The 23,365-nt window shown below is 49.8% G+C and overlaps 1 protein-coding gene across 2 annotated transcripts in view; it reads left to right on the plus strand.

Moving 5' to 3' along the window:
* Positions 1 to 23,365, plus strand: part of CC2D1B (coiled-coil and C2 domain containing 1B) — a 65,193-nt gene that overhangs the window by 37,893 nt on the left and 3,935 nt on the right. For both annotated transcript variants that reach the window (XM_040406922.1, XM_040406921.1), the window contains exons 16-23: positions 4,622 to 4,747; positions 5,280 to 5,338; positions 5,744 to 5,860; positions 7,927 to 8,000; positions 8,124 to 8,182; positions 8,653 to 8,704; positions 11,301 to 11,400; positions 13,760 to 13,853. In XM_040406922.1, coding sequence (XP_040262856.1) covers positions 4,622 to 4,747; positions 5,280 to 5,338; positions 5,744 to 5,860; positions 7,927 to 8,000; positions 8,124 to 8,182; positions 8,653 to 8,704; positions 11,301 to 11,400; positions 13,760 to 13,853 — 681 coding nt within the window. The remainder of the gene's footprint in view (positions 1 to 4,621; positions 4,748 to 5,279; positions 5,339 to 5,743; positions 5,861 to 7,926; positions 8,001 to 8,123; positions 8,183 to 8,652; positions 8,705 to 11,300; positions 11,401 to 13,759; positions 13,854 to 23,365) is intronic.

Consider the following 23,365-nt stretch of genomic DNA (forward strand, 5'->3'; position numbering starts at 1 on the left):
AATATATAAAAAAAAAAAATAAATTATAATAATAAAATAAATAATAATAGATCACTGATTTCTATTGGACTGCGCAGGACGCTGCAGCCTCATCAGTAGTACTGCATGTCTGCATGACCTCTTTCCACAGGCGGCATGGTGTTGCGCTCCCAGCCTGCGTCGCTGCTAGGGCATTTCCCCTTTTAGGCGGTTTTTCTTGCATCTTCCAGGATACGGCGCTGGCCAAGTGCATGCGGCCCTTCCGTAGGCAGCATTCATCTTCTCTCCAGTTATGGTGCCTGCCATGTGCATCCCCCCCCCCCTCCTAGGCGGGATACTGCACTCTCCCTGGCTGCCGGCTGGCCATGTGCATGACCCCCTTCTTAGGCGGAATACTGCACCTTCACCGGATACGGTGCTGGCCATGTGCACGACTCCCTTCCATAAGCGGAACGCTGCACTCTCTCTGGATTTGCTGCCGGCCATGTGCGTGACCCCCTTCCATGGGCGGAACGCAGCACTCACTGGATTCGCTGCCGGCCATGTGCGTGAGCCAGCCATGTGTGTGTGACTCCCTTCCTGGGCGGAACGCAGCACTCTCACTGGATCTGTTGCCGATCATGTGCATGACCCCCCTTTTCAGGCGGAATACTGCACTCTCACCGGATACGGTACTGGCTATGTGCACGACCCCCTTCCATAGGCGGAATGCTGCACTCTCACTGATGTGCTATGATGCACTTATGTACTATGTTACTATGCTGCACTCTCACTGGTTTCGCTGCCGGCCATTTCGTAGGTGGTATGCTACAGTCTCATTGGATTCCTGCCGGCCTTGGATATGCCTCCTTCTCTCAGGCAGCATACATACATCCCTCTGCCTGTGGTTGTTTCCTCGCAGGTACGTTGCTGGCCATGTGCATGTACCCCATACATGGCAGGGTGCTTGCACTCTCGCTGGATCCGCTGTCGGCCATATGCATGACCCCTCTTCCGTGGGCGGTGTACGCACTCTTGCTGGATTCGCTGCCAGCCAGGGGCATGCCTTCCTTCCTCAGGCGACATGCACACATTCTTACTGACTGTGTTTGTCTTTCGCCAGTACGTTGCTGGCCATGTGTATGACTCCCATGCATGGCGGTGTGCTCGCACTCTCCCTGGATGAGATGCTGGCCATGTGCTTTACCCCCCTTTTTTTCTGGGCGGCATGCTACACTCTCACCGGATACATTGCTGCCCATGAGAATGGCCCTCTAATATGGGTGGAATGCTTGTGCTTCCATTGGATACGGTGCTGGCCTTGTGCGTGACCACCCCTCATCCCATGAGCAGAATTTGGCACGCTCATGAGATTCACGGCTGTCCTTGTATGGCTGTGCTGGACTTGTACATGTCCCCCTTCATTGGCAGAGTAGTTGCACTCTCGCTAAGTTCAGTGTTGGTGTATTATTGCACATTTACTTAATGCTAGGATACCCCTGTGCATGTTCCCCTTTCACTAGGTGGACCTTCTGCGTTCCTGCTGGATTATAGGGTATGTCCTGCTTCTCTGAAGTAGGTACGGCCTTAGGCATCACTCCCTTTTGGGACCGGCCTTTGCACTCTTGCCGACTGCAGTTTGCCAGATACAATTTCCCCCCTTTTCGGGGCGGACTGCTTGCGTTCCATCGCATGCTATACTAGGCTTGTGCATAACTCCCTTTCAGGTTGCACTTTGCAATTCCGTACATGCTGTGGCACTCTGTGGCGAGTCCCCCCTTTCTCGCTAAATTAACCTTTTGCAGTGAGCGGACGTTCTTGTGCGTTGTTTGGGCCGTGTATGCCTTCTCCTCCTGTAGGTGGGTTGGCCTTCTCACTGCTTACGGGCTGCTCGTACGTATGCCTCATCTACTTCCTGCGGCATACTTTTGTTTTCTTGGGATACGATGCCTGCCACAAACCTTGCACTCGTCTCTAAGGAGTTCATTCTGTCCACCTGACCCGGACGGGCTCTACTTGCTCTCTGCTGCACGGAGCTGGGTGGTACTCATTCATTTAGTTGGCCCTTCATCCCAGGGAATGTTCGTGGTTCCTAGATGCGTGCCCATTCGTCCTTCCGCGGTATTGCTTCCCTGCGCTAGTGGTCACATGGTCAAGAGTGCGGTTGTCTGGATCGCCCCTCGAATTCTTCGTTGGCTCTGGCAGGACTGCGGTTCCCTTGCCTGCTGCAATTTCCTCCTCTTCGGATGTAGTGTGGTATGAGTCCTTCCTCTTGGCGCCTCTACGCTACAGTCTGATCTGCTACCAGGTGCGGGCCGCTTTTCTCGGGAAGGTCACCCAAATTCTCTTGGGTGCTCGATTACCCAGGTCCGGAGGACCTCCGCCTTGGGTTCTTCAGGGTATTCTCCTTCTGCGAGGCAGTGAACCGGGCATCTCACAGTGTAGCAGGGTTCTGCTTTTGAGCTGTCCTATGGCTTCCCTGTTGCCCACTCCTCCGTTCGGTTGGAGGGTGTTATGCCGGCCTTTGTCTCGACTACCTTATCTTGCCGGCTCTGTTTGGCCGCCGCTCGGTACAGATCACTCTGATGTGGCTTCTGTCCCGCCAGACTTCAGAGGTTGTTCCTTCACTGTCCTCCCCTCTGGGGAGAGCATGGTTGTTCATGTGGATGGTTCCGGTGTTCCTTTTGGCCTCGTACTGTCTCCCTTGTTCACACTGGCTGTATTAGCTGTGCCGATTTATCGAGTCTACCGCGTTCTGTCCTCCCGCTGAGTGCAGAGTGTGTGGTCCATTCTAAGACAATGGTCCTGCTGTAGACTTACCTTCTCGGTAACTTGGGGGGACTACCTTTCGGTCCAGATTATCCTTTGATCTCCTACACCGGGACTGTAGAACATGGCTACATCAGCATGGACTATAGCCTGTCTTGTCCTGGCATCTGGCGGATGCTGGGCGGACTCTTTTGGTTCCTTTCCGTCTGTCCTTCTGCTCCCCCACTCGGGTGGATACGGGACAACGTTGCTCGGGGGCCGACGGGACCAGTTTGTCAACTTCTGCCCGTGTTACTGGTCTGCGCCTGATCACATTTGGTTTTTCGCCCGCTTGCCAGGCGACTCCAGCGGTTTCGCTACTGCCCGCTCCTGGCTGTATTTCGTCCAGGATCTGTCGTAAGATTTATGGTTTTTTTATCTGGGGTTCTGTGGGAAGCTGTGCATTCCCCACTCTGACTTTTCTCTCCCCATGGTTCTGTCTTTTTTCCAGTCCGGCCTGGACCTGGGACTGGGATTCCTTTACTTGAGGTATCAGTGTCAGCGCTGTTCTTCCTCTTCCAGCGTTCCCCGGCCCTCTGGGCCTGTCAAGACCTTCTTACTCGAAATGGCTCTTTGGTTCCTCTGTACTGTCCTTCGGTACCGCCCTGGGAACTACATACTGAGTTCTCGGCGCTCCAATCTTGTCCTTGGAGCCGTTACAGAAGTTCTCTCTACCCCTCCTGTCCTGTACGGTTGTGTTTCTGTATCAGTCGTGTCTCTGACGGGTGCCTGAATGGCCCCCTTTTTGTTCTGAGCCTTCTGTCTTTTCCCAGGACAGGGCTGTTCTACATCCCGTTCCTTCCTTCTGAAGGTGGTGTTTGCCTTTCGCTTCAACACTTCACCAATTTGGACGTTGTTTGGGCCTTGCAGTTTTTACTTGGAGATCTCCGACTCTTGTCGACGTTCGGTCTCTTGGGTTTCCTGGAGGTCCGCGCTTAGAGTTGACGGACTCCAGGGTGGTTTTCCTCCGCTTTATCAGATTGGCTATTGCTGAGGTTACCGCACCGAGGGCAGGATTCTGCCTTTACTGTCACCGTTCATTTCACCAGAGCGGTCGGTGCCTCCTGGGCCGGAGGCTTTGGGCTTCGGCCTTCGGCCATGCATTTGAGCAAGGCGGCCACAGGTCTTCCTTGCACGCTTTACAGAATTCTACAGGGTGCATACTCTGGCTTCGGCGTATGCTGCCTTGGTCCGCCTGGGTCTGCAGGCGGCGGTTCCTTGATGCCTTCGGGTGCTTCGCCTTGGAGCTGTGGTCCCTCCCCTTTTGGACTGCTTTTGAACGTCCCAAGGTCTTCTGTGTCCCCCAAGGAAACTGGGCGAGAAAACGAGATTTTTGTATAACTTACCAGTAAAATCTCTTTCTCGCTCTTTCCTTGGGGGACACAGCACCCACCCATTCGTTGTTTTTCTCTACACGGTTTCCGAGTTTGTGTTACCCGTTGGGTAGTTGGCTTGTTGGTTCCTTGTTGGACTTTGCCTTTTCTCACTGCTTGGACACGCAACTGGCAGTCTCTCTCTCCAGGCTGAGGGTATAGCTGTGGAGGAGGGGCTTAACAGCTTTCACTTAGTGTCACGCCTCCTATGGAGATGAGCTATACCCAAGGTCTGCTGTGTCCCCCAAGGAAAGAGCGAGAAAGAGATTTTACTGGTAAGTTATACAAAAATCTCGTTTTTTCACTGATGGTTGCTAGCAGATGTACATTGTTATTCTTCCGTTTTTCTTCATGAGTGTGAAAAACGCATGCAATCTGGAGGGAAAAACCGCAAACAAATGATTCAGCGTGCGTGGTAGATTAATTCTATATATAAATTGTAAAATCTCCCTATTCACTGGTCTGAATTCTGAATCTCCCAGGTACCTCCTCCCCCTATGGATGAGGACAGTGACTTTGTTGTGGTTGAACATGAGGACAGCAGGCCGCCGCAGAACTCCGATGACGTTTATGCTCAGTTGATAAAACTTCTTCAAGAGCAACATGAGGTATGTAGCAAGAACCCTCTAAAGATTTCACCCATTCTGTCACTGGAAAGTGAAATCTGTCCTTGATGCTACATGTGGGAATCCCATAAATAGCGTTTTCTAATATCATTTGATCACTGGAAATGTTCCTTTTATTTATGTATTTTGTAGAGCGGTACCCCACATAGATTAAAGGACTAGAGACACAGAAGCAGCACCTCAGCTGTCCAAAGATTGTGTGTGGTATTACAGCTTGGGCATCACGTTTTTCCCATCCATTTAACGTATACAAAAAAGTATACGTTAAACGGATGCCTCAGACTGATGCCATACAGTGGCATCCGTTCACCATAGAGTTCCATTGTAAAAAAAAAAAAAAAAAAAAATATATACTTTTATTTTTCCCGGACTGTGCAGGATGCAAGAACGTGGTGTGCTGCGTTTTTGTATCTTTTTTTTTTTTTTTTTGTAACGTATACAACGGAGGCGGCATAAAACGTTATGTGAACCCACCCTTAAAAACTTAATTTTATCTTCTTTTTTTTTTCTTTAGAAATGTATGAGATATTCTAAGCAGTTCACACACATGGGTAATGTCGCAGAAACTACCAGGTAAGTTTCCTAAATCTTGATATCTTTGTCATTGTATGATGAGTTGAGGTCCCACCAGCAGAACAAAGGGACAACGACTGGAGCACCATGGCCCCTTCATGGCAGCGTATGTCAGTTACATGTGACGGTGCATCCAGGTGAATGGGACTGAGCGTGGCAGAGGTGCACAAGGGACAGCCACGCTCATAAGGATAGGCTGGAAAGAATCTCAGAATATAGATGGACTTATACTTTGCAAACGTTGACTACTGGGTAATGTTGGGGTTAAAGTGTGAAGTCCCGGTTCTCTGGTGCTGCACTCTTTACCTGGATAACAGAAGGGGAAGTCTGATCAGGGCATGATGTCCCTGCAGAATAACCCTCCATGTTCAGTCTCTTCTTACATTGCTCTTCTTTTTGATCCAGGTTTGAGAAAATGGCAGAGGACTGCAAGAAAAACTGTGAAATCCTACATTTATCACAAGCTCAGGGTCTGGATCCTCCTCCTTATCATTTTGAGGATAAAACATTGAAAATTGTCAGGTATCACTGAACATTATTCCATACACTACTGACCAAGTGAATCAGAATAGGCTGTAATACCAGGCGCAGCCACTAGAATATTGTGACCAGTATGAAGCATTTTACACAACTCTGTATACATGGATGCAAAATTCACATGCACACAGTATTCAACGGAGCATCTATTACATCTATATAGAATACCGGAATGGACAACATTATTGCCATATAAAGGCTCCAAACTGTACGCATCTGTAATATTTCCTGTGATTGACCCCAAATTCTTGCCCAACTTAGGCTACTTTCACACCAGCGTTTTTACTGGATCCGGCAGGGTTCAGCAAAAACGCTTCCCTTACTGATAATACAACCGTCTGCATCCGTTATGAATGGATCCGGTTGAATTATCTTTAACATGGCCAAGACGGATCCCTCATGAACTCCATTGAAAGTCAATGAGGTACGGATCCGTTTTCTATTGTGTCAGAGAAAACGATCCGTCCCCATTGACTTGCATTGTGGGTCATGATGGATCCGTCTTGCTCCGCATCCCATGACTGAAAGCAAACTGCAACATGCTGCGGTTTGCTCTCCGGTATGGGAACGCAACCAAACGGAACAGAATGCTTTTTGGAGCACTCCGTTCTGTTCAGTTACGTTTTGTCCCCATTGACAATGAAACGCTAGTGTGAAAGTAGCCTTAAAGGCTATGTACATCATATTATCTCATTGTACTCGTTTTAAGTTAAAAAAATACATTTTTTCAGGTGATCGTTATTGTCTCTGTGCAGGCTTGAGTTTCTCTAGTAGCAGGCTCTGAATTTTCACTCTGTTCCTTCAGGCAGCTCAACTGATGGCTCTTTATCCCTGATCTCCTAAACACTCATTATAGCTCAGTCCTGATCTTACTGATAAGAATGTGGCTTAAAGGGGTTGTCCGGGTTCAGAGCTAAATACCCTTATTTTCACCCCGGCAGCATCCCTGAGGCTAGCATCGGAGCTTCCCGTTAGAGCACTTAAGTTGAAGCCACTGGTTATAAGTAGAGGCTTCACCTATCACTTTTAAGATCATAACTGAACATTCGCTTTAAGTAAGAAGGCAGACGCACTTAGGCTAGTTTCATACCTGCTGTGTGAATTCCGGCAGACAACCACAGTGTGCAGCAGTTTATGTCTGTCCTATTCTCTGCATTGTCAGCCAGAATGCATACGGATCTCTGCATCTGGATCCGGCATTGCCAGATATAAATGGCATTTTGTTTGTATCCGGCATTGCCGGATCCTGAGAATTCCAGCAGGCTGTTCTCTGCCGGACTAGCCTGCCAGAATTCACACCACAGTTGTGAAACTAGCCTTATTGCATGATTTTTTTTTTTTACACCATAGGCAGTTAAAGTGTACCTAAACCCTCAGCTACACTTTGTCACATCCTATTGTAAATGTGCTAAAAAAGAATATTTGTAATGTACTTTTGTTTTTTGTTTTTTAAATTTTCCTAGTAAAATAAGTACCTAAAGTTCAGTTGCCTATTTCGCTTTAGAATTCATATTCCTGTACACTGCTGTGCATGGGAGTACGGATTCCCCTGCGTCCGCACTACGGGTCGGAGCATCGCTCCTCCTGCCTGTACTGGTGCTGCTGTGCCAAAGCCTGGTATAGATGGGCCATGTCAGGCTTTAGAAGAGGAGGAGGAGGAGGATGAGGATGTGCTGTGTCAGCTCCTGCCCTGCTAATAGCCTGTATAGCACATTGCTGCAGGCTGTTAGCAGAGCGAAGCAAGCGCAGGGCAGGAGCTCACACAGCACATCCTCCTCCTCCTGTGTACGCTCTTCTGAAGCCTGACATAGCCCATCTATTCCAGGCTTTAGCAGAGTATCGGTACAGGCAGGAGGAGCGCCCAGGGGAATCCGTACTCCCATACACAGTGGTGTACAACAGTATGGATGAACTTCAGGTGTTTATTTCACTAGAAAAAGTAAAAAAATAATAATAACTAAATATTTTTAGCACATTTACACTAGGTTTTAATAAAGTGTAGCTGAATGTTTAGGTACGCTGTAATATGGCTTACTCTCTTCTTTCCACAGAGTTTTCTCAGAACTGAGTAGTACAGAGATGCTGCTCATTATAGTTCGCGGCATTAACCTTCCGGCCCCATCAGGTGAGATTCATACCGTATCGTGGTCTCCAGTCACTCTTTATTGAGCCTCTCCATGGGTTTTGTGCTTTTTGCTTATTTTCTTGTTGCAAGCATTAATCGACCGTGTATTTGTCTCATACACAGGGATGGCTCCAAATGATTTGCATGCATTTGTGAAATTTGACTTTCCATATCCAAGTACGGTAAGATACGTAAAATTATTTAAAGGGGAATTGCCACAGCTTCTGACGTGTCTGTTTTAGTAAATCATTGTACTCCCCATAAAAAGAACAGCTCCGGAGCATCTTGTCTTAGAACTCAGCATTGTCCTGTTTTTCCTCCTAGAAATGTATGAATAAATGGTCAAGTGGGTGGTACTGGTCCTACACACTCTCGCTGTCCAATCAGTGCTGGCACCTCACGTAGGGACACATATCACCCAGTTGTCAATGTATTCATAAATGTTTAGGAGGAATAACAGAGGAATGGCACAACACAGTTATAAGAACAGATGCTCCAGAATGTATTTACAAAAAGTATTTACTAAAACAGACATGTCAAGAGAGATGACGTGTCCTCTTTAAAGGCCACCAAAATATTCATAGCTTGAAATGCATGCTGCGGTAGACATCAGGCTACAGCCATATAACATTTCCCTTGTTGTGTTTCACAGGAACAGCCTCAAAAGAATAAAACCTATGTTGTTAAGAACACCAACTCACCAGGTCAGTTTCATCCTGCAGATCACAGGGTATTGCTGTATACAGATTTTCCTAACGCCAAATCACAGATTTTTCGTAGAAAACTGTATGTACTGCTTTAATGATTTATGAATTCCAGTCTCACCCCCGATCTACTGAACTGTTATCATATGATATCAGTAGTTCAGCAGTCAGACTGGAATTCACAACATGTTGTAAGTTCACTTCACAGGAGCAGCATTCGTGCCAGGACATATACTGCTCACACATGGAGCGTGTTTCCTGGAATAAATACACTCGTCTGAAACTAGCCTAAGGCTGAGTTCACACTTCAGTTATTTGGTCAGTTATTTCCATCAGTTAGGGTACTTTCACACTAGCGTTATTCTTTTCCGGCATAGAGTTCCGTCCTAGGGGCTCAATACCTGAAAATAACTGATCAGGCATATCCCCATGCATTCTGAATGGAGAGCGATCCGTTCAGGATGCATCAGGATGTCTTCAGTTCAGTCTCTCTTACGGTATTTGGCCGGAGAAACTACCGCAGCATGCTGTGGTATTTTTTCTCTCTCCAAATTTCCGGAACACTTGGCATTATTGTACATTGAAATGCATTCATGCTGGATCTGGCACCAAGTGTTCCGGAAAAACGGATCCGGTTTCCTGGTCTGTGCATGTGCAGACCTTTTAAAATTGTGAAAAAAATAAATACTGGATCCGTTTTTCCGGATGACACCAGAGAGACGGGTCCGGTATTGCAATGCATTTGTGAGACGGATCCGCCTACAAATGTTATCCGTTTGCATACGGATTTCCGGATCCGGCAGGCAGTTCTGGCAACGGAACTGCCTGCCGGAATCCAACATCGCAAGTGTGAAAGTACCCTTAGGCTTCATTCAGATATCCACACTTTGGGTCCGGATCCGTTCCGTAACTATGCGGAACGGGTGCGGACCCATTCATTTTCAATGGGGACGGAAAAGATGCGGACAGCACACAGTGTGCTGTGTGCATCTGCATTTCCGGTCCGCAGCTCCACAAAAAAAATAGAACATGTCCTATTCTTGTCCGCAGCTGCGGACAAGAATAGGCATTTCTATTCGGGTGCTGGCCCGGTGTTTTGCGGATCCACAATTTGCGGATGTGTGACTGGACCCTAATTGTGAGGCCAAACCAGGTGTGGGTCAGAAACCTGCTTCACTGCTGGTTTTGGTTTACAATAACTGAAGTGTGAACTCGGCCTGACAGGCACAGGAAACATTGAGACTGTGTTATGCCTAATGTATGTATGGCAGTGGTGGGGGATGACAGAGAAGAGCACCAAAGTTAAAGCGGTTATCCTATTTCTCAAACCGGGCCGGGCCCCTCATAGGTAAGGCTACTTTCACACTAGCGTTTTTTGCGGATCCGTCATGGATCTGCAAAAACGTTTCCGTTACAATAATACAATAATACAACCGCATGCATCCGTTGGCTATATAAGACATAATACAACGCATCCGTTGTATTATGTCTTATATAGCCATGACAGATCCAACATAAACACCATTAAAAGTCAATGGGTGACGGATCTGTTTTCTATTGTGTCGGAGAAAACGGATCCGTCCCCATTGACTTACATTGTGTGCCAGGATGGATCCGTTTGGCTCCGTTTCGTCAGGCGGACACCAAAACGCTACAGGCAGCGTTTTAGTGTCCGCCTCCAGAGCGGAATGGAGACTGAACGGAGGCAAACTGATGCATTCTGAACGGATCCTTATCCACTCAGAATGCATTAGGGCAAAACTGATCCATTTTGGACCGCTTGTGAGAGCCCTGAACGGATCTCACAAACGGAAAGCCAAAACGCGAGCGTGAAAGTAGCCTAATATACTTAGCCCGCTCCCGGCGCCGCTCCTGGTCCCCACACCGCCACTGCTGCTTCTCCCTGTACACAGATGAAAACATCCGGTATCGGGGGGGGGGGGGGGGGGGGGGGGGGAGCAGCGAATGGCAGGCAGGGATGGGGATGAGCCTCCCTAGCGTCACCTGGATGTACAGGGAGAAGCAGCAGCGGCGGTGCAGGGACCAGGACCTGCGCAGGGAGCAGGGTAAGTATATTACCTGTGAGGGGCCCGGCACATGGGTGCGCTGTTTGAGAAATTGGATAACCCCTTTAAGGACGACATACAAGCAGATTGTCAGGAAGGAAGCACTCCTTCCCGACAATCTGCTAATCGCTAGTGGAGGAGACCACTGCATTTACATGCACCAATCTCCTCTGGGGTATGGGGAGGAGTGATTGCTAATGCCGTCGCTCTTCCCCATACTGTCTCGTTGTTTCCCAGCAGCAGATCGTGTTTACACAGCACAATTCGCCACCAGGAAACAAGGTTTTTTTTGTGCTGCACAAACGATCCAATTACAAGTGTTTCGCTCATTCATCGGGTAATCAGCAGTGCATTGACACACCGCCCGATCATCGCTAACTAACATTACTATAAACGCTCATTAGCAATGATCTGTTCAATTCTCAGCCTGTGTAAAGGGCCCTTTAGAATCTGTCTTTGCACGTATTAATTAAGTTTTCCCAGGATGTCGCCTATTTTTATTTTATTTTTTTCCTCCTTCCAACCCTCAGAATATGAACAGACATTTAAACTGAACATTAACCGCAACCACAGAGGCTTCAAGAGAGTCATTCAGGCCAAAGGCATCAAGTTTGAGATCTTCCATAAGGGGTGAGATTGTGGTGCCGAATGCGTTATTATATGATGTTCTTTTCTTATGCAGAATGTTGCATCAGCTACAAGGGTTGAAGGGGATCCCCTGGGGCAAATACAGACACAGTCTAAGGCCTCATACACATGATCGTATGTATTTTGCGGTCCGCAAAAAATATGGATGACATCCGCGTGCATTCTGTATTTTGTGGAACGGAACAGCTGGCCCATAATAGAACAGTCCTATCCTTGTCCGTAATGCGGACAATAATAGGATATGTTCTAGGGGTGCACCGAAATTCCGGCGGCCGAAAATGGGCCTAATCCATTTCGGCCGATATTGGTACATATCGGCAGAAAATATGGGGTTTGGGATTTGTGGGATTTGTCACCCGCGCCGGGCGGGCGGTTTACTTTAAGTCACTGCAGCTTTATTTTACCTTACAATCGTGACGCTCCAGTAACAACTCTGCAGGCAGAGCGGAGGGCGGCGTAACGTCACTTACTCACGTGACGCGCCTGCTCCGCCTCCTTCATTCATAAAGTGGGCGGAGCAGGTGCGTCACGTGAGTAAGTGACGTTACGCCGCCCTCCGCTCTGCCTGCAGAGTTGTTACTGGAGCGTCACGATTGTAAGGTAAAATAAAGATGCAGTGAGTGATTAGTCTGCTGTGAGCAGCAGGGCCGGGGCTGTATGGGTAGGGGGATCGGTCTATGGCACTGCTATGGGGAGGGGGGATCTGTGCACTGCTTTGGGGAAAGGGATCTGTGCACTGTTATGCCCATAACAGTGCACATATCCCCCCCTCCATAACAGCGCCACCCACAGATGAATTTCATTCATGAAAAATAATTATTAATAAAATCATTAAAAAAAAAGTATTTTAAAAGTATTTGGGCAAAAAGGCAGTTTCGGTTTTCGGTCAAGGGCATCCTGAAGTTTCGGTTTCGGACCAGAATTTTCATTTCGGTGCACCCCTAATATGTTCTATTATTTTGCGGAACGGAAATGCGGACATACCAAAACCGAATGCACACGGAGCACCTTCCGTTTTTTTTTGCGGACCCATAGAAATGAATGGTTCCGCATGCGGTCCGCAAAAAAACTGCAACGGTCACGGAAAGAAAATACGTTCGTGTGCATGAGCCCTAAAGCTAGCAGCAGATATTGGAATGGGCATAGCCGGGGCCGCCAGATCACATTGACTATAATAGCATTTGTTGCATTTCTGTCGTGAATCCTGGCATTCTGCCAGACAGAACATCGGCATTCATACCGGAAACCTGACAGAAGCCATTATAGTGAATGGTGTCTGTCTATGCCGGATACAGCAATGCCGTTATTCTGTTCCTCTGCCGCAGTTGTGGACTTAACCCTAATCCAATACTATGCTAGATTTCAGCTGAATTGTGTACTTGGGTCTTATCTATAGACAAGAGAATTGTATACTGGGATTGTTCTCTTTCCAGATGGCAGTAGAAATCATTACTGCTCCAGCCGTCAGTACAGACACTTATTCTCCGGATCTCCATAGCAATCCTTTTTACTCCAGATGTCTGTAGCGATCATTACTACATCAGGTTTAAATAAAAACAATAAATCTCAAAAAGCAGGATTGATGGACATTGCTATTAAAGTCAGTAAACTGGCAAACGGTACAATGCATTTCGAGGTTGTGCTAATCTCTTCCTCAGGTACATCGCTGGAAACAGACAATGGCCCATACAGGGTTATCCTGGGAAAGATGATGATGACCTATCCCCAGGATAAGTCATCATTATCACATCGGCGGGGGTCTGAGTCCTGGCACCCCCACCGATCAGCTCTTTCAGGGAGCCGCCCTGCTCTAGTGAGCGCAACCGGCTCCCGGCAGCTTTCCAAGGACAGCGCCGTACATAGGCCAGCACCTGTGCTTGGTATTGCAGCTCGGCCCCATTGACTTAAAGGGGCTTAGCTGCAACTAGATCATGCGACCGATGTACAGTGATGTCACTGGCCTAGGAAGAGGCTGCGGCGCTCGTAGACCCCCAACGATCTGATACTGTCCTAAGGATAGGTCATCATTATCTTTTCCAGGATAACCCTTTTACGGATCATACAGAAAATGACATAATAATCCACATTGTTTTACCTGTGATAAGTTTTTAGTGTCAAATGTCAATGGAAATCTGTAAAAGATAATTGTGGCTGTGTATATCTGTACAAATGTCAATCAGTAGAAGCTACTACTGTGAACACAACAGTGATACAACTGCAAGGAATCAGGAAGGTCCTTATTACATCGGATGCATGTAGGGGTCTATTAGTAGTTCAGGTCATGATCACTGTGGATGTTCTCAGTAGCTTTATTCATTGCTCTTATTCTCTTATCTAATAGAGTATTCTTGCTAAAGAGCGATAAACAGATCGGTACAGCAAGTGTTAAACTGGACAAGTTGGAGACACAGTGTGAAATCCGGGAGATTGTGGAGGTAAATGATTTATGTAATCGTATGTTGTTCCTCAGGATAATATCACCGCTGCTTGGCAGATCCACATTCAGCTCACAATGCTATATTAACCCCTTAAGGACCCTGGGATTTTCCATTTTTGCGTTTTCGTTTTTCACTCCCCGCCTTCCCATAGTCCTAACTTTTTTATTTTTCCATTCACATAGCCTTATGTGGGCTTATTTTTTGCGGGACAAGTTGTACTTTCTAATGGCACCATTTACGGTTGCATACCATGTAGTAGGGAGCGGGAAATAAATTCTAAATGGGGTAGAATTGGGGAAAAACGCAATTCTGCAAAAGGTGTTTTTTTTTTTTGTTTTTTTTTTACACTATGCTGTAAAATTGACCTGTTATCTTTATTCTCCAGGTCAGTACGGTTCCAATGATACCACAGTTGTATAATTTTCCATGCGTTTTAATACTGGGGAAAAAAATTAAAACCTTTTGAGGGGAAAAAATATATTTTTTTTCATAACCATATTCTGACCCCTATAACTTTTTTGTAGCTATGTCTACGGGGCTGTGTGAGGGCTCATTTCTCGCCCATATTCCTTGGGGGACACAGGAAACCATGGGTATAGCTCTGCTCCCTAGGAGGCGTGACACTAAGTGAAAGCTGTAAGCCCCTCCTCCATCAGCTATACCCTTCAGCCTGGAGAAGAGACTGCCAGTTTTTGCTTAGTGTCCAAGGAGGCAAGACACCCCCTGCTTATGCAGGGTTGTTTTCCTATAATTTTTATTTTTGCGTTTTTTGTTGTTTTAATTCGATTTTTTTCTACTTACAGGGACAACAGAGGCGCATTAGACCCCTCTGTTTCTCCCGGGGTTGAGTTGCGCCAGTGCCGGTAATTCCGCACTGCCGCCTCCCCCACATAAGACAAGGTGGACCAGGGCAGCCTCGCTCCCCTGCGTCCCGCCAGCTCAAGGGTCGCCCGCACGCCAAGTCCCTCCCCCGGCTTCCTGCCACTGCGGTGCCAGTAGCTGAAGGGGCGACCCTGCTGGATGGATTGAGGGCGAAGACAGCGTATGGTGAGAGTGGCTGCTCCAGCCTCCCCTTCCTTCCTCCCACCGCTGCTACATCCCCCCTCCACCCCCCCCCCCCATGGGCATATCGTACCGGCAACCTTACCGGGTATCATTTGGGGGGGACTTTATCTGGGCAAAATCCTTTATTTAGCGGCAGGGCACGAACTCTGCCTTCAGGGGACGGCTGTATGCAGGAGGCCGTCTGCCACATCAGGCGCGGCGGGGGCCGTTTTCTTGGCGCGAACGGCGCCATTTCATCTGGCCGGCACTCATCCACCTCGGGGGTTAAAATCATTTTGCCGCGCGCGCGCGGCTCTGCGTCTCTTTCAGCGCGGCAAGGGGTGGGCGGAGCTTCACAGCGCTCTGCTACTTCCGGTTTCGTCGGGCTCCACATCGCATAGTGCTGCGTGGAATCCTCTCTGCCGTCCGATCCTGAGGCTATTCATCTCCGTGCCTGCTGCCACTCCTCCACAGCCTCCTTCAGTCTGCTGCCCTTGCTGCTGCCGCTTGCATCATCCGGGTCTGGTAGGACTGTTAACCCCCTCCGTGCCACCAGTACTGTTGTTGGGTGTAATCCCCGTTCCTTTTGCCCTGGGGTCTCCCACTTTAAGGCAACATTTTTTCCACCATGTCAGACCCTTCTGCAGCCGCCAAGCCTTGGTACCATGCCTGTACTGCTTGTAGGGAACCCTTTCCCCGGGGGCAGTCTGATCCGCACTGTCCTGCATGCCGAGTTCCACCGCAGCCTCAGTCGCCCGCTGTGTCGCTCCCTGCTTCCTCTGACCCGCCTGACTGGGCTAGATCCCTGTCCCAGGCCGTGGAAAGCCTCACTCATGTCGTGGGCCGCCTAATAGACAGGCCGCCTACCCCGCAGGACGCCACTCTTACTGTCGCGCCCTCCGGGTCCACCGCTTCTGCCGCTGCAGCGGGTTCACCCCTTCTTAGTGACCCCTCCCGAGCTAGGCACTCTCAGAAGCGTCTTAGAGTAGAGCGAGCCTCCTCCTCGGATGCCTCCCTCTCCCCGCCACGCGTGCGCACTCAGACGAGCCTCTCCTCTCCAAAGGATTCGCTCTCTGAAGGTGAATTGGCGGTTTCAGATTTGGAAATGGACTCGGCCCTGCCGTCCAAGCTAGCCTCAGCGATGGGTCAACTCATCTCGGATATTCGTGACACCTTTAAGGTGCAAGATGACCCCCCTAGCTCTGACGCAGCTAGCGTCTCCTTTATCAGACCCAGGCAGGCCTCAAAAGTCTTTCCAATCCACTCTGATTTCTCCTCCGTGGTGTCTAAGGCTTGGGCTCGTCCGGACGCCCGTTTTGTCAGCCCCAAGAAGCTGGACATTTGCTATCCTTTTCCAGCCGATGTCGTGGCCACCTGATCGTCCCCACCCAAGGTGGACCCCCCTGTGGCCCGTCTGTCAAAGAACACGGCCATCCCTGTTCCCGACGGGTCCTCTCTTCAGTCAGCGGAGGACCGTCGCATGGAGACCCTTTCCAAGGGCATTTTTGCTGCCTCCGGTTCTGCTCTCAGACCGGTTTTTGCCTCTGCTTGGGCAGGTAAAGCAATCTCTGCTTGGGGTGCGCAGCTGGAACAGGAGTTGGACTCGGACGTCCCCATCCAGGACCTACGTTCCTTGGCCCAGCTTATTATTCGGGCCGGGAATTTAGTTTGTGAGGCCTCCCTTGATGCGGGAGCCCTTATTGCACGCTCCTCCGCCCTGGCGGTTTCCGTCAGGAGGGAGCTCTGGCTGAAGGTTTGGAAAGCAGACGCTGCCTCCAAACGTTCCTTGGCGGGGCTACCGTTTGCGGGTTCCCGCCTTTTCGGGGTCCGCCTAGACGAGCTTATTTCGGAGGCCACGGGTGGTAAAAGCACCCCCGCGGACGCCCCGGTGCGTCTCGTTTTCGGTCCTCCCGCAGGACCTCTGGGGCTCCCCCCGCAGCTGCCGCTTCGGCCCCTCCCCAGGATAAGCGTAGGAAGCCGTTTTTTCGGGCGCAGCCCTCCTGGCGCAGGCCGCAGGCTGCCCGCACACCCGCAGCAAAGCAGTCCTCTGCCTGAAGGCGCGCCCCCACCCACCCGGGTGGGGGGCCGGCTCCTCCTTTTCAGGGACATCTGGATGGCTCACGTCTCCGACGCCTGGGCTCTCGAAATTGTGTCCTCAGGATACAAAATCGAATTTGCGTCCTTCCCTCCAGATCGGTTCTTTCGCTCCCGCCCCCCGCGGGACCCGAAAAGCGCGGCTGCGTTCTCCGCGGCTGTTCAAGCCTTACTGGACAGGGGGGTGATTACCCCCGTTCCTCTAGAGGAAAGGTTCCAAGGGTTCTACTCGAACCTCTTTGTAGTTCCCAAGAAGGGAGGTTCGGTGCGGCCCATTTTGGACCTCAAAAAGCTCAACCGTTTTCTCCTCCTTCGACGGTTTCGGATGGAGTCCCTCCGTTCCGCGGTGGCTTCCCTGGAGCAGGGAGATTTCATGTCTTCCATCGATATACAGGATGCCTACCTCCATGTTCCGGTAGCCCGGTGTCACCATCGCTTCCTCCGATTCGCCGTGGGGGACCTCCACTTCCAGTTTGTCGCCCTTCCCTTTGGGCTGGCAACAGCCCCCCGGGTGTTCACCAAGGTCCTGGCCCCGGTTTTGGCCTTACTCCGTTCCAGGGGTGTTTTTCTGCTACCGTACTTGGACGATATCCTCATCAAGGCTCCGTCCCTTTCCCAAGCGGTTGCCAGCGTGGATCTCACTCTAGAGACTCTGGCGAGATTCGGTTGGGTCATCAACTTCCCCAAGTCCTCCCTTCCTCCCGCCAGACAACTGGTCTTCCTGGGAATGCTTTTAGACACGGAAGCGGCGGAGGTACGTCTTCCCTCGGAAAAACGACTGACCCTCCGTCGGGCGATTCGGGGTCTCCTCCACCGTCGACCGTCCTTCCGCTTCTGCATGCGGGTCTTGGGGCAGATGGTTGCCTGCTTCGAGGCGATCCCATTTGCGCAGTTTCACTCCCGCCCTCTCCAACGGGCGATCCTCTCCTCCTGGGACAAATCGCCGGAGTCTCTGGATCATCCCTTCCATCTATCGCCTCCGGTGCGGTTATCTCTCCGCTGGTGGTTGCAGTCCCCTCTTCTGGGCAGGTCCTTTCTGCCGCTCAACTGGTTGGTGGTTACAACCGATGCCAGTCTCTTGGGCTGGGGAGGCGTGTTTCCTCCCCGATCCGTCCAGGGCATTTGGTCTCCATCGGAGTCCAAACTCTCGATCAATGTCCTGGAGCTGAGAGCGGCCCTTCTGTCTCTGCGACACTGGACTCATCTGCTGAAGGGTCATCCAGTTCGTGTGCAATCGGACAACGCCACGGCCGTGGCGTACATAAACCACCAGGGGGGCACTCGCAGCAATGCGGGAGGTCACCAGCATTCTCCGTTGGGCGGAAGCCCACGTCCCGGCCCTATCTGCAATTTTTATTCCAGGGGTGGACAATTGGGCGGCGGACTAACTCAGTCGCACCACCGTCGACCCCGGCGAGTGGTCTCTTCACCCGGAGGTGTTCGAGGCCATTTGCCTTCGTTGGGGCATACCGGACGTGGACCTCATGGCCTCCAAATTCAATCACAAGGTCCCCGCCTATCTGTCCAGGGCCAGGGATCCGGGAGCCTGCGGAGCAGACGCCCTCGTTCTTCCTTGGCGAGGCTTCGCGCGTCCATACATATTCCCTCCCATCCCACTCCTGCCCAAGGTCCTTCGGAAGATCGCGGCGGAAGGCGTCTCGGTGATTCTGGTCGCTCCGGACTGGCCCCGCCGGTCTTGGTATGCCGACCTCATGCTGCTCCTGGCAGACGCGCCCTGGCCGCTGCCCGCCAGGGAAGATCTTCTCTCTCAGGGACCAATCTTCCACCCGCGTTTAAGGTCCCTACGTTTGACGGCGTGGTTGTTGAGACCACCGTCCTGACACGTAGGGGTTTTTCTGCGGACGTCGTCCGCACCATGATCCGCGCCCGTAAGCCGTCCTCTTCTAGGATCTATTATAGGACCTGGAGGACCTATTTGGGGTTCTGTGCCGATCTGGGGATTCCTCCGCTCCGCTTTTCTCTCCCCACCGTTTTGTCCTTCCTGCAGAGCGGACTTGCCCAAGGTCTGGGCCTTAGTTCTTTGAAGGGTCAGGTGTCTGCGCTGTCCATTTTGTTTCAGCGCCCACTGGCCCCCCTTGGTCCTGTCAAGACCTTCCTTCAGGGCGTGGCTCACGCGGTTCCCCCGTACCGCCCTCCGGTACCGCCCTGGGACCTGAACCTGGTTCTCTCAGCGCTCCAGGCTTCTCCTTTCGAGCCTCTGCGGACGGTTTCCTTGCGACTTCTGTCCTGCAAGGTTATTTTCCTGGTAGCCGTCACCTCTCTTCGGAGGGTGTCCGAATTGGCTGCACTCTCCTATCTGGAACCTTTCCTAGTGTTCCACCAGGACAAGGTAGTTCTTCGTCCGGTCCCTTCCTTCCTTCCTAAGGTGGTCTCCGCCTTTCATCTGAACGAGGACATCGTTCTCCCCTCTTTGTGTCCTTCCCCTTCCCACCCGCGGGAGAGGAAGCTTCATCGCCTGGACGTTGTCAGGGCGCTCAAGATTTACCTGGAGGTAACCAGCTCTTTCAGGCGTACTGACTCGCTCTTTGTGGTTCCGGAGGGGTCGCGCAGAGGGATGGCGGCATCCAAAGTTGCTATCGCCCGTTTTGTCAAGATGGCTGTTACTGAGGCTTATCTCGCCAAGGGCAAGGTTCCGCCCCTCGGTGTTACCGCTCACTCCACTAGAGCGGTCGGGGCTTCCTGGGCTCAGAGGATTCGGGCTTCTACGGAGCAGATTTGCAAGGCGGCCACTTGGTCCTCCTTGCACACCTTCACCAAGTTCTACAGGGTGCATACTCATGCGTCGGCTGACGCTGCTTTAGGCCGTCTGGTATTGCAGGCGGCAGTTGATTGATGCCTCCGGTGTTGGTCTAGTTTGTTCTGGTCCCTCCCTTCTGGGACTGCTCTGGAACGTCCCATGGTTTCCTGTGTCCCCCAAGGAATATGGGCGAGAAAAGGAGACTTTTGTATTACTTACCAGTAAAGTCTCTTTCTCGCTCTTCCTTGGGGGACACAGCACCCGCCCTTCATTTGGGTTACAGTTGTGGTTCCGGCTTGGTTGCCCCCGTTGGGGCTCGACAGTTCTTTTTTCCGGTTGGTGGTTATCTTTCACTACTTGGACACGCAACTGGCAGTCTCTTCTCCAGGCTGAAGGGTATAGCTGATGGAGGAGGGGCTTACAGCTTTCACTTAGTGTCACGCCTCCTAGGGAGCAGAGCTATACCCCATGGTTTCCTGTGTCCCCCAAGGAAGAGCGAGAAAGAGACTTTACTGGTAAGTAATACAAAAGTCTCCTTTTTTTGCGGGACGATTTGTTCTTTTCATTGATAACAATTTTAAGTGTGTATGACTTTTTGATCACTTTTTATTAAAAAAGTATTGGGTAGTTGAAGTGACAAAAAATGGCAAATTGGCTGTTTTTATTTATTTTTTTCGCTACGCCATTTGCCGTATGCTTAATATTGTTATATTTTAATAGTATGGGCATTTCCGCACGCGCCGATGCCCATGATGTTTATTTTTTTTATTGGTTAAGTATTTTTATTTTAAGGAAAGGGGGTGATTTGAACTTTTAGGTTTATTTATATATTTTTATATTTGTAAAAACTTTTTTTTATTTTACCTTGGGTGACAATAACTGGCAATCATTCGATTACCCATAGTATTCAGTGATGGCTAAATAGCCATCATTGAAGACTTCATTTGCACTATATCAATACAAGGCTGCCACCTAGTGGCCTGTATTAATATATACATCTAATTGACTCTGAAGCCTGCTTGAGGCTTCGGTCAGTTAGCGCAAAGTAACAGGTTCCCCGATCTCAGCCGGAGAAAGCTGTTACCAGACTGGAAGCGCGCGACTTCCGGTTCCACTCTGCGCAGATGCCGTGGTAACATTTGACCACGGCATCTAAAAGGGTAAGATGTGCCGCCAGTCTAACCCCGCGGCTAAGGCGCCTGCTGCACATGAGAGCGGGCGCCATGTTTAGGGATCGAACCCATGACGTACAGCTACGTCATGGGTCCTTAAAGGGCTAAAGGGATTATCCCATGAAAATTATTTATCACCTATCCACAGAATAGGTGATGAATGACAGATTGCAGGGTTTGACCGCTAGGATGCCCCACAGTCCTGAGAATGAGGGTTCCCTTTCTGAATGGAGCAGTAGAGCACATGCCGGTTCACCGCTCCATTAATTTCTATGGGTCTGATGGACCACTACCACTCGTGATGGACCACTACCACTCGTGATGGACCACTACCACTCCATTCAGAGAGAGGAAACAGGGAACCCTCGATCTCAAGAGTCTCAGTGGGATAACCCCTTCATAGGACATCTACCAGCAGGATCAACCCCATTACACCATGGATAATGCCTGACAGGGCTGACTTCTGCATATTGAAAGCATACCTATTATTAAAAGATCAATTGTGCTTAGTGTTGAGTGAATCAAAGATCCAAAGTCGATTAGTTAGAATCTTTGAATGCTGTACGGAGATCCGTCCCCGTACAGCATCATAATGTATGGGCTCCCGCGAGGTAAAATTCTTTGTCACCGAAGTCTCGCTGGAATAACTTCGGACTTCGATTTTTAAACTTGAAAACCATTTTAAAAGTTCAATCCGAAGTCGGCTTCAGTACCGGCTGGTACCTCGGTATTTTAAAATAATTTTCAAGTTTAAAAATTGAAGTTCAAAGTTATTCCAGCGAGACTTTGGTGAGAACTAATTTCCCTCGCCGGAGCCCATACATGAGACGGATCTCCGTACAGCATTCAATCGAAGTTCTGAACGAATAGACTTCAGATCTTGGATCCGACGCTCGCTTCGCTCAACACTAATTGTGCTGTGTGGAGAAATCACTGTTTTACTTCATATGCACATGAGGAGGATTTTTTTTTTTATTATTATTATTATTGTTGTTGTTTTCTACTTTGGACTACATTTATTAAATGGTCTTTGTTAAAAAATTTGTCTTCTACCGCATTCAGTTTCACTGCGTCCGCAGACTGTTGCTTTGCCTTCTCAGTGAAACTCGTCAGAAATCTGCTCTGACGGCTCAATCTGTGTCCCTTATGTCTAGTTTCCTGACAGCTCACAAACACTCATTTAAGCTAGCTTCTTTTCAGTTTGATAAGAATTTAATGAGTGCGTATAAGCTGTCCGGGAACTATATAGAAGGGCTATAGATCGAGGCGACAGAGTAGTTCTCTGACGGGTTTTACTGAGGAGGAGAAGCAACAGTCTGCAGATGCAGTGAAACCGAAGCCTGAATAAAACAAACTGTTGAAAATGTGTAATAAAGACCAATTGGAAAAATTATTGTAGTCCAAAATAAGTAAAATGCAAGTATAATACGTATTCCCAAAGGTGTCCAGAGCCTACGATGCACCTAGGGCCGGCCCTAGCTGCTCTGTGCACCTTTTCTCTATTACCCCGCAACACTGGAGACTCCTCCCTTCAGTTGATGGATAGGGTCAGGCGAAATGATGCTGCTGATGCCTAGCCTTGTCTGTCGAGGAAAGGGGCAGTGCCAGAGTGGAGGAGTTAAGGTGCACCAAATTGCTAGGCTCCACCCTTGGAGCACATAAGTCTTATTTGTATATGAATTAAAACACTGATTTCGCTATATCAGAATAGCAGATCAGCATAAGGCTACTTTCACACTAGCGTTCGGGGCTCCGCTTGTGAGTTCCGTTTGAAGGCTCTCACAAGCGGCCCCGAACGGATCCGTACTGCCCCAATGCATTCTGAGTGGATGCGGATCCGCTCAGAATGCATCAGTTTGGCACCGTTTGGCCTCCGCTCCGCTCAGCAGGCGGACACCCGAACGCAGCTTGCAGCGTTTTCGTGTCCGCCTGGCCGTGCGGAGCCAAACGGATCCGTCCAGACTTACAATGCAAGTCAATGGGGACAGATCCGTTTGACATTGACACAATATGGTGCAATTTCAAACGGATCCGTCCCCCATTGACTTTCAATGTAAAGTCAGGATTATACCATCAGATCGGAGTTTTCTCCAATCCGATGGTATATTTTAACTTGAAGCGTCCCCATCACCATGGGAACGCCTCTATGTTAGAATATACCATCGGATTTGAGTTACATCGTGAAACTCAAATCCGACAGTATATTCTAACACAGAGGCGTTCCCATGGTGATGGGGACGCTTCAAGTTAGAATATAATGAGAACTGTGTACATGACTGCCCCCTGCTGCCTGGCAGGTGCTGCCAGGCAGCAGGGGGCAGACCCCCCCCCCCTCCTGTATTTAACTTATTGGTGGCCAGTGGGGCCCCCCCTCCCTCCCCAGTATTAATTGTAAGCAGTGCGGCCCCCCTCCCTCTATATTCATCGGTGGCCAGTGCGGA

Source organism: Bufo bufo, chromosome 9, assembly GCF_905171765.1.
Source record: "Bufo bufo chromosome 9, aBufBuf1.1, whole genome shotgun sequence".
NCBI classification, from domain to species: domain Eukaryota; kingdom Metazoa; phylum Chordata; class Amphibia; order Anura; family Bufonidae; genus Bufo; species Bufo bufo.